General features: G+C 40.1%; 1 protein-coding gene across 1 annotated transcript in view; it reads right to left on the bottom strand.

Annotated features, from left to right (window-relative positions):
• IL1RAPL2 (interleukin 1 receptor accessory protein like 2) overlaps positions 1 to 14,802 on the bottom strand; it is a 456,662-nt gene that overhangs the window by 187,997 nt on the left and 253,863 nt on the right. The window contains exon 4 of the mRNA XM_026061041.1: positions 9,861 to 10,134. Within this exon, the coding sequence (XP_025916826.1) occupies positions 9,861 to 10,134 (274 nt within the window). The remainder of the gene's footprint in view (positions 1 to 9,860; positions 10,135 to 14,802) is intronic.

Genomic DNA, 14,802 nt, shown 5'->3' on the forward strand with positions numbered 1-14,802 from the left:
TCCCCTCCCACCCCCCATTTATTGACTTTCTTATAAAGAGAAGGAGGAAGGAGGAGGCAAAGTGGTTGAGTATTTTATATCTACTAGTTTGAAAAACACCCCACAATTTGAACTGCATACTTCCCACAATTTGAACTGCACACTTATACATGAGGATTTGCAGTGTTTTTCCCTTGTGTTTTCACTAGCATGCAGGTTCAGTTTTCAATAGGTGTTCATTTCTTTAATTACATTAAAGTTGTAAGACTACAACATGATGGTAGATCCAAAAGCTGGGAAGAGTATTTATCAAAGGTGTGCTCAGGAAAACCCAGCTCAGCCTTAGATCTCTCCCAACTGACCTAAACATTGCCTGCTTGTTTTAATGAGTTTTTCTTTGGCTTACTGAAACACTGACTGCAGGAATGCAGAAGTCAACCCTTACATTCATCTTTGCTGGTGCTGAATTAAAGATATAACAGGAACAACAACGCCAATCATCTTTGCCCATTTCAAGGTCCAGAGAAATTAATCCACTGCCAACTGCTATAGGAATGTACTTCTGTTATCAGCTTTCAGACCCAATCCAGCAGTTGGTTGTTTTCCTCTCCTTTCATAAGAGTTTCATAGATTCATTCCAGTCTAAATTTCACACTTCATATAATCACTGCCAAGCAGTTTCATGAGTATCTGAGGTTGTTTCACCCCATTCTATGGGGTCATGGTTGGGTGATCTGTTTAAAGAAAAAATGAGTGATTTTATTATCAGTGTTGTTTCAGATCACACAGACACAGCATCTTTCCTCCAAACAAGTTAATTATTACTTATCTGCCCAGGTTTCACTCAGGTTCCTCTGTGACTACTGCTGCTGCCTGTTTTTAGTCATTGTCTGGAAGAGGTCAAACTCTCACACATGATACAGATCATTTTGAGAGGTTAAAAATCATAGCTACATTCAAAATTTTTGGATTACCCTGTCTGCTGCATTCTTTTCTTCTGATCAATTTGTCAAATGAAAGGGCAATATCTGAAGAAGAGCAATTCAACAGATGGTTGATATGACTGCAGCTGCTTACTGAACTATAAGCCACAAAGCACAGTGAGGCTGTGCCTCCACTGCTGTGTTACCTGGGCTTGGTGCAACCCCAAACACTCCTGTCTTGTAGCTTGCTTGCTTGCTTTTACAACTGTAAATCTAAACCCAACTCCTACGTATGGTGAGAAAAAATCCTAATCCCACATTATCTTTCCTTTAATGTCTGACTGGCTTTCAAGATCCTACTAGTAAAAGAAAACAGCATCACAAAAGTAGGATCTCAGAAAATTAAGCGTGGGATGCTAAAGCAGTACCACTTCATAAATCCACTGTTCTTTCACTACTATTACTTTCTCTGAGCCTCTAATAGAGACTTGTTTTGTGAATCCAGATGGAGGTGCCATTTAAGTCCCCATTCGTTCAAGTAGAAAAAGTATTTGTGCTGAGCTAACCCATGATTCTTTAAGAACTTTTAGTCCTACTGCATTTCTTTCTGCCTAAGATTTAATCRCCACACAAGATTCACTGGAAACAAAATTACAATTTCAGCTTGAATAAAACACACTAGATGTCCCTTGGAGCCCATGTTTTAAAATGAAGAAAGGTTATGCCATCACTATTCAAAAGAAACAACTGAGCAAAGTCACTGAAAGATAACTTTTAAAAGATTCACATTAATGATAGCTTGAAAAACGTAGCTAGGGATGTCTCCTCAGATTAACCATCAGGAACATAGTTCTCACCACAGGCACTTAAAAGCAAAACTTGTATTCCTCACTGTGTGCTTATCCCTTTTAGGGAGTCTTCAGGCTTCCCAGATACTAGGACAAATCGGAAAATATGTTTGGAACCAGCAGTTGGGCAGAATTTCTCACAGTTGGGTCTATCTGACCAAGGCCTAGATAGTTTGAACTCAAAGTTGGATTTCAGCTAACATCTGCGTTAAAGAGGGAAAAGCCACACAGAAATGTCAGAACGTGCCTAGCACAGTCCGTGATACAGTCCATGACAACAAGGACCTGGTTTGAAAATTCAGGGATAATCTCTAGTACCATGTTTCTTAACTCCCTCTGAGAAGAGTTTGAAACAGTCTGAAACAGTCTGAACAGTCTGAAACAGGCAAGAACAAGCCTGGTTTGCACATGGGAAGGGGCAGCAGGAGCTATTTTTTTCCTGGTTGTCTCCACATACACAAGCACTGGTCCTGCTGATCTTTGCATCTGGACAAAAACAGTCAAAAAACAACCAAATCACCAGACAACCATTCCAAGAGGGACTAATCAGGGAAGGAAGAAAAAACTCCTAGCTCGAGTTGAATCACGCAGTTTAACAGTGCTCCTTGTCCTTTTTAAAGCCTCCAAAAATGTTAGTTAATACAAGTAAGTATATGAAAATAAAATATAGAACATAGAAAAATGCAGAAGTCAAAAGAACACCAAACTATCTCAGTATATCACACCAAAGTTCATAGAGTTCATAGAGCTGGCCTCTGCCAGCTTTCACACACCCTGTTCCAGCTGAAGGATTCCTGTAATTGGCTGAGTTTGCTCTGAGGGAAAATTTCTTTCTCAGCCTTAAGTATCAGAAGGCAGCAAGTTGCCCTGAAGTTTGCTACTTCAACTGACTAAGCTCTTTTCATTTATTTTTTAATAATTTTCTATTAGAACTCTGGATATTACTGTTAAATTATATTGTCTCACTGAAAAGCCCCATTACAAATTACATAAATCTAAGGCTCATGGACAACTGCTCCAAGGAAAGTATTAAGAAATTCTCTTCCAATAATTTTCTATGTGCAATACCCTGTTTCTGAGACCATTTAACATTTTCCTCCTTTATTTCTTCATTCTCCTTTGTTTCTTCCAGCCCACGCGGTGAGTGAATCAGTGTATCTGCTCCTCCTTGCTTTTTTTTTTATCAGACACCTAGCAAGCAAAACAGAAGTTCCATTCAGGAGGCCCATTAGATTTGTCTGCATTGCTAAACCTCCCTGATTTTGTTGCCTCAAGGAATAAAGCCTGCGGAGTATATTCTTCTTCATGTGTACAAGCCCTATTTATATAGGCAAGAAGAGAAAGAAAGGCCCCCCCAGTTTGTTTATGGGCAATTGAGCACATAAAACAACAGATCTGTTATTATCTGATAGGGCAAGAGCAGAATGTTCTCACAACTAAACCCCGACGTGAGTGCTGCTATGCTGATCTGCGGAGACAGCCGATGGAGTCCTGAAGATGAGTCTTCCTGGTTGTGACTTACCTAAAGTGCCAGAAAAGAAAAAATTATCCTTGGAGATCACTCACCAAAGAACAATTTAATTCCCTTTGGCTCTGTCACCTTGTACTTTGGGTGTGAGGGATCTCCTTAGGCAGCCTTGTACAAGCTCTGGGCCTTTCATCTGTGCATTCCTGAGGGATGTATGATGCCATCAGTGGACACGCTGCATTGCAGCTGGCTTTTGATGTGGGTTTCAGCAGGAGCGGTACCAGGGTAAGAACATTGCCCTCCTCCAACCATCACTGGGGCAGAGCAGGGGAACGAAACTTCCTGATGGGCTGGAAAGGAGAGGGCTGAATGACATCTCGGCATCAGAGCTCTTGAAGACAGAGATGGCTGCATAAGGAAGCAGTCGCTCCACTTTGCATCCTCTTTTCCAAGGCCGGTATGAAACCCACCATAGGAAGCGCTTCTTCCATGAGGAATCAGTGAAGCCGAGCCCAAGCGTTAATGACACGGTACAGCATGTACCCACACTACACAACAGTCCATTGGGACTAGGCAATAACGGCAGTCAGTCTTAACGGTGCCTAAAGCCGTGATCTTACTACTAAGAAAACTCAAGGATTCAGTGTTCTTCTTGTGCATGCCACCACAACAGGGAATCTCTGATGCTCTCCAGCTGCACAGCAACACAGCCATTTCTGCTTGAAGCCCTGACTGTCCCTACAGCTTTCATCAACTGTAAACACTGGCCTTCAGAAAGGCAGAGGATGGATATTTTCCCCTTCAAAGCCTTAGAGAAGGAGGGTGAGTGAGCACAAACCTACATACCACCAGGGAAGAGAAACAAATCTTTTTTTTTTTCTCCTCTCTGTAAGTGTAGGTGTCAAAAGAACAGATAGAACTGATTTTTCTCAATAAAACAATATAATCAAAATGATTTGCAGAAGGACCATCAGTTTTTACACGATTTTAAACAGAAAAGTAGAAATATTCTGATCCTACTTTCCCTTCCATTTTGATAATGCCAAAGCATTATATCTCAGTAAGTTAAATTWTATCATGAATCATATTGATTTTATATTGTATCTGCTCTAATACTGTATTTAAATCTTGACTACTATATATTGCAGAAATTTTGTTTAGACAGAATTTGTCACTTTCAACGCGGGAAAAGAACCTATAGCATTGATCAGCAGAGCCTGGGAAGACTAAGCCATGTCGAGCCCATGCCTTTGTAAAAAGTGGGAAACCCACCTGGCTTCTACCAACATGCCTGGGATGCTACAGCAGTGAAAGCCAATCAAATTCCATCTTCCAAGCCTGAGAGCTAACTATGAGATGTGCAATCCAGCAGCTACTCAGACACGCTCCTCTCGGACATCTGACAATCAAAGACACTAGGACACTAGAAAGGATCTTTATACCTTTTCAGAGTAAGTTTGCGGAAAAAAGCACTTGCCARTGAAGTACATGGAAGGAGATACTGCATGATTAAACTGGAATTACAACACCATTTTCAAAGGGATTTAAGATACAAAGCCACCTTTGCCATGAACAGTTGAGTACTGGATAAATCCAAAGTGCCTGAACATTACACATTCTGCGACAAGAAGATATTGATACCAATGAAGTGAATGATCATATTAAAATGCATATTGTAAKAACCATGAGATTTAAGAGGTAGCTGCAGAGAAACTGACCTTACGCTGTGCATTTTCACAGTGTGATGTAGTTCAACTTTCCTGTTTGGTCTTAAAGATTTGAAATAACTTTTCTTTCCTATCGTTTGGCAGCCAGACTTTCAATGGTCAGAAAAAATAGATGCAGCTTTTCCTGGGAAGACTGGCCCATACCGCAGCCCTGGTTGTAGGCATTTGAAACAAGTCCTTCAGCTCCTTCTAACAYCCACTGAACCAAGAGCACAAAGGCTATGCTGCAAATGAAGTTTTACTGACAGCCCCTCTAGGCTGTCTGAATCTCATTTTGATTTCCTGATCATGTGCTCCACAGGCACTCAGAAGCCTGAAGGCTTAAAATCCACTATCAGTCTATTTTATTATTGCTCAGAAAGTAATATTGCAATATTTCACTGATGGCCCGACGAAAGCTTTATTCTTCTGTGCGTGCACATAACAATGCTGCTCTGCATTAAGAACTGTACAGATAGTGACAAAGTAAGGCAGAAAGGATGAAGAGATTTCCTAACTTGATTTGTTGGTGGTTCTCTGGCATCAAATGCTGGTATTAAAGATCTGCAGGCTTATTTCCTCATACGTATTCAAGGAGCCCTCACCCCCTTGTCGCTCTGCATTCTGTGCCTAAGTCTGGCAGTCAGTCTAGGGACCACAAACATGAACCTTCTCCTTTCTTTGCACCCCTCCAGGACCAAACTTCTTATCCTCCTGACTCACATTATGAGAACTGAATTATTTTATTTCACCAAGGATTCATTAAGAGCAAATACGCACTATTTTTACCACATTCTTACTGCTCTTGCTGGTAAAGCATTTACTGCAGTTCAGTTTATTTTGGAGCTGGGCCCAGTTAGGAGAAAAGACTTCAGGTGTAGTACCTTGCTGACGACAAAGGTGCTGCTAAACTTTCATGAGATTTCTTCCCCAGGTCACCTTCTCTTCTTTCGTCATCGTAAGAAGATCTAAGTAGGCCCGGTTCTTGTTCCCTCTCTAAAACACTGAGGTACATAACACAGAAAAACAAACTTATTTTTTTCAGAGAGTAAAAGCAACACGTGATCTGGCAACTGAACTTCTTGCACACCCAGAACTTTGAGGCCATCCTATGCATTTAGATCAATTTTAGCTTCCGTGTTTGGTTTTGGTGCTCTCATCTCTGAAATCTTTTCAATCCAGTGTGCTGATGTGAAAAATCCCTGAAAAATGAACCTCTGTAATGAAAATGTTGACAATTTTAACTAAGCGTACCACTGGTGGGCACTGGAAGATTAATGGCATATCCAGGGACTGTACTCCAAAGAGGCCTCCAGGATGCAGCATTTGCATATTGTACCATAAAATCRTGATACAAATGTCCCAGCACTTATCTGGCAACTATAATGAAACACACATCTATCTGTCAATCAAAACCCCTTTTGGATGTCACTGGATCTTGCTACTGTAATATCTCTGATCTGGCACAAAAAAAGGCATCTGTGAACAATCCAGTCCCATGGAATTCACACAGATTTCCTAACATACCTGAAGTTCACCCTCATTTAATTCTTTGCAGAATCAGGATCCCATAACACATCACAGACACGTTGAAGCATCTCACTGTCAGCTCAATGTCAAAATGTATTGTGAGAAAAGGGAAGTAAGCTTTAATGCAACAATAAATGTAAGCAGTGTGTATTCCCCCCACTACATACACACATACCCATGTAAAAACTGGTTAATAAAGAASAGGCAACATTTAAAATTATGACATCAGAAATTTTTTGCCTGAAGAAGCAACCTCTTTTATAAATGCTACTCTGGTATTAATTTTATTCAATATTATGTGTTCATTTACAAAATAGACATTATGACTACTAAAATGACACTTCCGCATAAGAAATAATTCACTGGCACACTTAATTTTTACTCATCTCTAAATCACTGTCCTATCAGCCTTTCCTTCACTTGCTCTTGGTGTCCTTCTCAAGCACCTTCTGCAAAATTCCTTCAAACTGCCTCGAAGACACTCATGCCATGACCCTACAAGCACCCAGCAGCAGCTAGAAAATCAAGCTTCTTGAAAACCAGTGGTTTTATTCGAACTCTGAAGAACCTTTTCAGCAAATAGGATATTCACTGAAAAGTGCAATTACCGTTTTCCCAATACAATTTTCATGTTTGCCAAGTTGTTTTGATTAGGGCAAAAGGTAACAAGTTGGGGGAGACTGAATTAACATTAGTGTTGCTATTACCAATGTCATCCTTTATATAGCATTTGGTAAAAACCCTTGGTGTTCAATTCCTTTCTTCTGTCAGAGAAGATCTCCCCAGATCAAGACTACATCCTTCCTTGCACATAAAGAGCCATAAACTCTTCTGGGAAAGGGACCTCTCATCCCCACATAGTCTGTTTAGCCTAAAGAAAATAATGTTTTCTGAGGCAGAGAGGGGAGCGCAGATCTACCTTCCAATGGGAGTTCTCACCACCACGTTCAAGCATCTCACTCCCCTGCTCCCYTTCTCTTAGACAAGTAAAAATTTCAGACAAGAGACCCGAAATGGTTGTTACTGTACAGCCTGGCCACAGGGGCACACAAGGTAGTGTCACCCCTCAGGCCAAGGCTTCCCACATCCTCCTTAAGCRGTCACAAAGTCACCAATTTACATCTACATTTCTTTCAATTTTCTCTAAAAGAAGCAAAATACAATTTTGGGGGTTGTTTTGGCATGAAAAAAATGAAAATYTTGAAATTTATCTTGAGCCAAACACATTTTTCTCCCCAATTTTTTTTCATTCAACTACTAAACCAGAAGAACCAATTATGCATGTGCAGTCCTAAACCCAGTGTCGCATACCAATGGACACAGTCATCTCTTCGTTTCCACTGCATTGAGTTCTTTCTACTAGTCTCTATTCATTCAGTTTACAAAATAAAGCATTTCTAACGGAAATTGTCAATGTTTCTAGAAAATGAAATCATATTCTCGAATTACTGCTATCATCTGTGACCTTCTAATTCTCACAAAGCAGGTGATCCTGGTTAATGACTAAAACGCAAACATCTGTTTACCAAAAAAACCTGGATAAATAACAGTGAAATTTCACAGTTAGTGGTGTGGATAGTCCACCACAGAAGTGCGATTATATATCAGAACATTWTATCTAACCCAATTTTAATGAAATTAAAATAAATTAATATTGCTATTCCCTCAGCTATTTTAAGCCACCTATAATTTTATAAACAATAACAGCAAGGATACATTACCAAATTTTTGGAAGAAAAAATAAATAGATTCAAGGAAGAAATGTGGTCTTTTACATGTCATTACAATATATAATATTCTGCACTCCCACATAAATCTGAAAAAGGCAAAAATATCTGTAATTATATAAGAAAGTTTTAGGCTAAGCAGCAAAACCGCATAACTGACAGAGAAGATGATATTGCTGTGTAATGCCTTCCAAAGAGCATTTCATATAGTTTTAATCTGAAAATGAGGAGAATGCATGAATTATTTAAGAAATTGCCCATTTGTTACCAAAACTACTTTGTCATGTAAATGAGCAAAGGGTTTTGAAATTTCTCAGATAAAAGTATGTCCCAGAATTTGATCCAAGATCAATTCTTCATTGTTCACACAGGATTTGCACAAAAATTTCCAAGCGTATTGGCCTAGTAACTTGATTATCACGACAGCTACTTTTTATGAAAAATGTGCAGCTCTCCTGAAACATATAAATCACTATCTTCCCATAACATTTCAAAATCATGGAATTCACATTACACCAAACCTGTAACAGAACAGCCAATAAGGACATAATAAACTTCAAAGGCTACCTCAGAGACTTAAAAGTTTGGCAGATTCATCTGATATTCAGCTTGGATGTTGGTCCACAGTACAAACAACCACACAATGCACAAATCTTTGATTTTAGTAGCAGTCTTCAGGACCAGAACGGCTAGAGGCAGGCTGAAACAAGGCAGTAAGACCTAGCGGAGATGAAGACTGAGCAGCTTCTGGGCTCTGAACAGGGCTGTTATTTTGTTGCAAATATTTGGTATTAAATTCATCAAATCTGTATACAACTTCAGTATGGAAGAGCAGGTAAGCAGGAGGCAAGCTTTGTTCTCCAAAACTAAATAGTCAAATGCTGAATTGTATAAAGTATCCATAAACTCCTTTAATTCAAATCTGTATCATTTAAGGGGTATTTATTCATTCATTTTTAAAGAGTTCTCATTTTTTATCCTTTCATGTTAGATATAGAGCTGGTCTCAACATCCACATGATGGAAGTAATGAACTCCAGCACATGCTTAATTAAAGGTGAATGAAAGAGTTCCAACGTACTTTTGAGACATACACTTAAGTGCTTTACTAAGCCAGGTCTGCCTAAAGCTATGACAAATCATAACTGTATATCAAACATTTCTTAAAAAACAGAGACAACTAATTCCCCATGGCCTAAACTCATCAGAATCATTCAAACCGTGTCTAAACTCCTGGATAACTTTCAACAATGAAAAGSATCCCAGGTGAAAAATCACAAAATTACCAACTTTGAAAACTCATTTATGATTGTCATTTGTCACTCAGAGGATATGAAAAAGAGCATTACTTAACCAAAAAACTTAATGATTTGTTTAAGAAGTATCCAGTTCTGAAGGTTCATGGCAAAACGAGAATTTGCTAATGTTGGTCTTAAATAAAAAAAAARGTAAAGAAGTGAAGGCACATGTTTAATTTTAACTATTGGAAAAGGTAACTATAATTACTAGGGAAAATATAATTTTAAGACACAGTATCAATGTGACAAATATAATTATGAGGAAAAAAATAATAAGTATATATTAATTGGCAGAATATCTCAATCCTGAGAGCTAAATTTAAACAGTTCTTTAAACAAAACATTCTATACATTCTTAGTTACATTTTAACACAATACCCACCTTAGGACACATGTGTAGAAACCACTGTCTTGCAACTCAACCGAGTGAAACCATATTGAATCTTCATCCTTGCTCATCCTAACTTCAGAAAATATAATGGGTTCTTCTAAATCTCCTTTGTTTTTGTACCACATAAGCCTAAGACCTGTGCTTTGGGCCATGCTATAATTAGTCCTGATATAGCTGTAGAAAAGGGCACATTTCACTCGGACTGGTTCACCTGCCAAAGCCATGTATGTCTTGAGATCCACTGACCAGTCAATGCAACCATCAACTGAAAGCAAAACAATAATAAAGAAAGATTAGATACAGATTTTTTTTTTCAAGATAGTGAGAGGCAGCCTGTGAAATGCAATGCAAATAATTAAAAGAAAAGAACCTTTATTTTATAACAATATGAAAAACTCAAAGCAGCTATTGGTAGTTAAAGAGTTTTATAAACCTTTTTAAGTTACATGTAAATGCAAAATGTGCAGGCAAGTAATAGAGCACATTAGGCCTACTCAATTCCATTTCTTTAGAGAGTCATTATTTTCATATCCAAAACACTAACTCTTTAATAAATAATCCAAGTGTTTTCACTTTAACTACTTGACCCAATAAACCGGTTTTGAATTCTCTAATTCCTTGCCGGAGGAAAACGTACTTTGACATCTGATCTCATTCTATTCCTTAAAACTTCTCCATTCACCTCTGCTAATTATCTGTTACATAAAAAAAACAGTATCAGATGTGACATATATCATTTTATTTTCAAAGCAGTTCCACATAGCTCTTTTTGCTACACCCTACTCAAACTGCAGAGGGAAGTACTATGAACGATGGGATACAATTACAACATGCTACCAATGCAATCAAGCTGAATAAAGGAACAGTGCAAACATGAAAGGGGATCTTTTGATGTTCTGTTCAGCAAAAACATTCGAAGCACTTTTCCTGGCTCTAGAAGGTTTTATACTTCACTTGATCTTCAATCAAATGTGTACTTTGTATAATTTATTGCTCATATCCAGCTATATGTAATTGGAACATCTTTAACCTTGATGTAGCTGTTTCAGATTCAACCAACAACAGTTCAGCCTGCCTCTTCTGCATTTCCAGTATGAATTCTCAAATTTTAAATGTTAGATGCTCTCATATACTCTTTATTTCACATATATCTTCAATAGCAGCCACTCATTAACTGATTTTTATTTACTTCCTAAACAAATGTACAGACCCAAAATTGTACTCATGGTGGAAGATCAAATCAGGTCCTTTTTAGTGGCTTGTACTACCTCTTAATTATGTGCCTACCATTTATTCAGGCTTCTCTTGAATCCTTCAAATCTAGCCTTGGTAAATGGAAAGCTCTAATTTCCACATTGCAGCGCAGCAGCTTTAATCATACTGTGACCACTTGAACCAAGTAACTGAGAGACATATTTTAAACTTGTTCATAATGCTCACTTTCCTTTACATTTCTAATACAAACTCTTCTGTCTTGGAAAAACAAACACACTTTGGTTCAGGAGGTGACAGGGCAGGAAGGGAAACCCAGTGCTCGGCACTCTCTGCTTCCTGCATCCACGGTCAGGATGGCGCTGGGGAGCAAAGGGAGCCRGTGCAAGCCCTTGGCACGGCTGAGCTCGCCCGGCGCCACACAAACCGGCCAAGCAGGCAGGCGGAAACGCTGCTACTGGTTGTGCCAACTGGCTGCTTACTTCAAAGAAAAGAGCCCCAACAACAAAACATTCACACGAAGTTATGTACACTTTTTTTCACTACTAACTTCAATTTTTATTTCCATACTCCTTTTGTTGCTGATTTAAAATAAAACTTTTGCTTCTTGTTTCTAACTGCAACTATTATTGACATAAAATGAAAGGCTGGTAAAAATTTATTGATTTTTCTTCCTTTTATTACTGCAACAGCATTTCTTCCTCTGCGTTCTTCATCTCATTGCTTAGTCCTACAAAGAACAGGACAAGTTTGGCTAATTGTTACTTGAAAATCATATATTAAAGTGTTTGGACAACTCAGTTTTTTTCACTGCATCCCTTTCAYGTTTATAACATCCTTCAGATTTCATATGGCATACTTCATCAGCACATCGTAATTCAAACAATCTCTTGCTAGGATCACATCAAATACTACATTCACCTATCTCTGCTATGGTGTTATACAGACATGAGCAACCAGCAGCAGAGCTGGAAGAACCACTCAGATCGCCCAGGCCTACAAACCCATCCAATCTATTTTTTACATTAAAACATGGTTCTGACATCATAAATGAATTTATATAGGTGGCTTTGAAAGCGTTTGCATTGAGTGGGTATCAATGGGTTCTTCACAAAAGCTCTGTGCTTTTTTTGAGCTCTGCTCTTTAAGCTTCACAATTAAAAGCACTGCAAAGCTTGCAGCCTTGTTTCCTCAGCGCGGGATGTGAAAGGAAATGCTGAGCTCTCCAGACTGCTCATCCTTATTCTTCAGGACACACAGACACTCTCAAAGGCACCTTTTTCTGCTGTAATTTTGCAGAGTCACACAGGTATAAGCCAAGGCACAGGCTGATATGAATAGGGGTGCCCAGAACTGGAATTCAGATCCAAACTAATTCAGCCACTCTAATTAATTCTGTCAATCTTCCATCAATCTAATCATGTCATACTATCAAAGGCTTTCGAACCAATGCTGGTTCAGCAAAGCCAGATGACAGTAAAGAGTACCTGACCCTGAGATACACATGCAGACCTGCGGGTCAAGCGGAAAGGTGCCAGTTTCCAGGTACGCCACAGAGCAGTCGCAATGTAAAAGCTATTAGGAAGAGTTATGAAGTGCGGTATTGACCTAATATGGAAATCCAGCTTTGGAAACAGAAAACACTGCTCTTTCTAATAAAATACTTCTCCCACATTGACATCTAACAACTTATCAATGCACAGCTCAAACAAACATTAAACATCCTTCAGCATCATTCAATCTGCCTCTTATACTTTCATTTGAAAATTTCCTCTTGCCTCTAGCGTATACTTCTCTATTGCTTCATATTCAAAGTTACAGCTGCTGCAGTATATAAAGCACACTGGAATGGATGAAAGACATTTAAATAAAGTTGGTAATTTACAGCCAAGTCATTAGACTCGCTAAAATCTGTCTGTGGCAGCCCCCAGCAGGCAGAGGGAGACCACGGGGCTGGCGATGTTTCCACAGCTCGCGTGGAGTTAACAAGACTCTGTTGGTTGACCCTGGCTCAAGATCTGCATCTCAAAAGAGGAAAAGAAAGAAAAGGAAGTTTGACGCTAGACCCATTTCTCCCATTAATTGCACCCAGCTACGAGGAGGGTCCGACCGGAGGTGAGAGCAGCAGCGAGCGATGGGAGCAGGAGCCCAGGTGCTGCGAGCGCAGTGAGGGGAACGGCGCCGGCTGCCTCGCCACCGCTCCAGCCCGCGGGCCGCCTTCACGCAGCCAACGGGCRCCACGGGGCGCTCCATGAGGTGGAAATGATGGAGAGGAGGACGAACGGGGAATGGAGCAACGATTTGCAACAGGCTTTGTAACATTTGCCCACATCTGTGGAGGGGAGAAGCCTCGCAGACACCTCAACTAAATCTTAATTATTGAAGAAAGACTAATCAAACAGAAGATGCCTTTTTCCCCTTGCTCCTTTTTTCTTGTTAAATACCCGGTGGAGAATGTTTCCCTGCATGAAGCTGTGGAGGCTGAAATGTAGGTCAGGCTCCCTGGGCTCGCGGGAAGGGGCTGCCGGTGGGGTGCTGGGCGCCGCAGTGACGGCGTTCGTCCGTCGCAGCATTCTCCGAGCTGTCACCACAAAGGACCGGAGCTGCTTCGGTGGAGTTCAGCACTCCATTACGGAGAACAAAGTTTGCTGCCATTGCTATTGGGCTGGCTCTCAATGTGTAATATAATCAGGGTGGTAAGGAGACAAAAATAATGGCATTAAAGAGAGGCACTTATTATATAATAAATGTATATACATCTATTCTCTGCTACCCAATAATCAGCTGATCCTTAATAAGTGCCTGCTTGAAAGCTCATTCAAACCAAATCCCTCTATTGTGGGTGGTTTTTAGACACTTTCAATAAAGACAATTATTTGAAATATTCTCTAGAATTTAGACCATTGAGAGGATATAGAAAATAYCATCCCCTTTTTAGCTTGGCTTCCTAAGGAAATGAGGCTCGCCTGTCAGTCAGTCCGTCCCCCAGCTCCAGTCAAACAACCTCCAACYCCAGGGACTAAACGCGACCCAGTTTCCCAGAGGATTAAAGGGTTCCCACGCGAGGGCCCTGCGTGGGTCGCGGCRAGCCCCCGACGTGTCCCGCAGCCGGGGAGAGACCCCGGTGAGCCCCTCAGCCTGGGCGCACGGGGCCCGTCGGCCCAGGGAGCCCCTGCGCGGCCGGGGGCGCGGGCAGCCAGCGGCACTTCGGAGCCGCCAGGTCTCCGAGCGTCCCGGCTGCCCAGGCTGCCGCAGCCTGAGGAACTGAACAGGAAGGTTTCAGCTTTGTGAAACAAACCACAGGTGGAGTTGGCGGGCAGCAAGTTACTGTACTTCCATGGCAGCAATCATCCGGCACCTCCCCCCTCCATTTTCTGGTAATTTGCCATTATTCTTATTTTAAATAGATCTAGTTGTCTGGGGATTCTAGATGCATTTTAACATGAACCATAATAATTTATGAGCAATTATAGAAGAGCATGAACATAGTCTCTGAGTAATTTGTCTTTCTGCTTGCTGTCATATAAATAATTTTCACATTGCAAATCTGCTTGTAATAATTTTTGTAAGGATCTGTCACCTACAGCAATTTTTGCCACAGGATTGTTGAACATGTTTGCCTACCTTGTTACCTGAAATCTCATTTTAAATTGAAATCATTTTCAAATAAATAATTAAAAAATAAATATACTAGCTAATGTACTAAATTTATTGCACCACA

This window comes from Apteryx rowi, unplaced genomic scaffold, assembly GCF_003343035.1.
Source record: "Apteryx rowi isolate R43461 unplaced genomic scaffold, aptRow1 scaffold_174, whole genome shotgun sequence".
Lineage (NCBI taxonomy): Eukaryota > Metazoa > Chordata > Aves > Apterygiformes > Apterygidae > Apteryx > Apteryx rowi.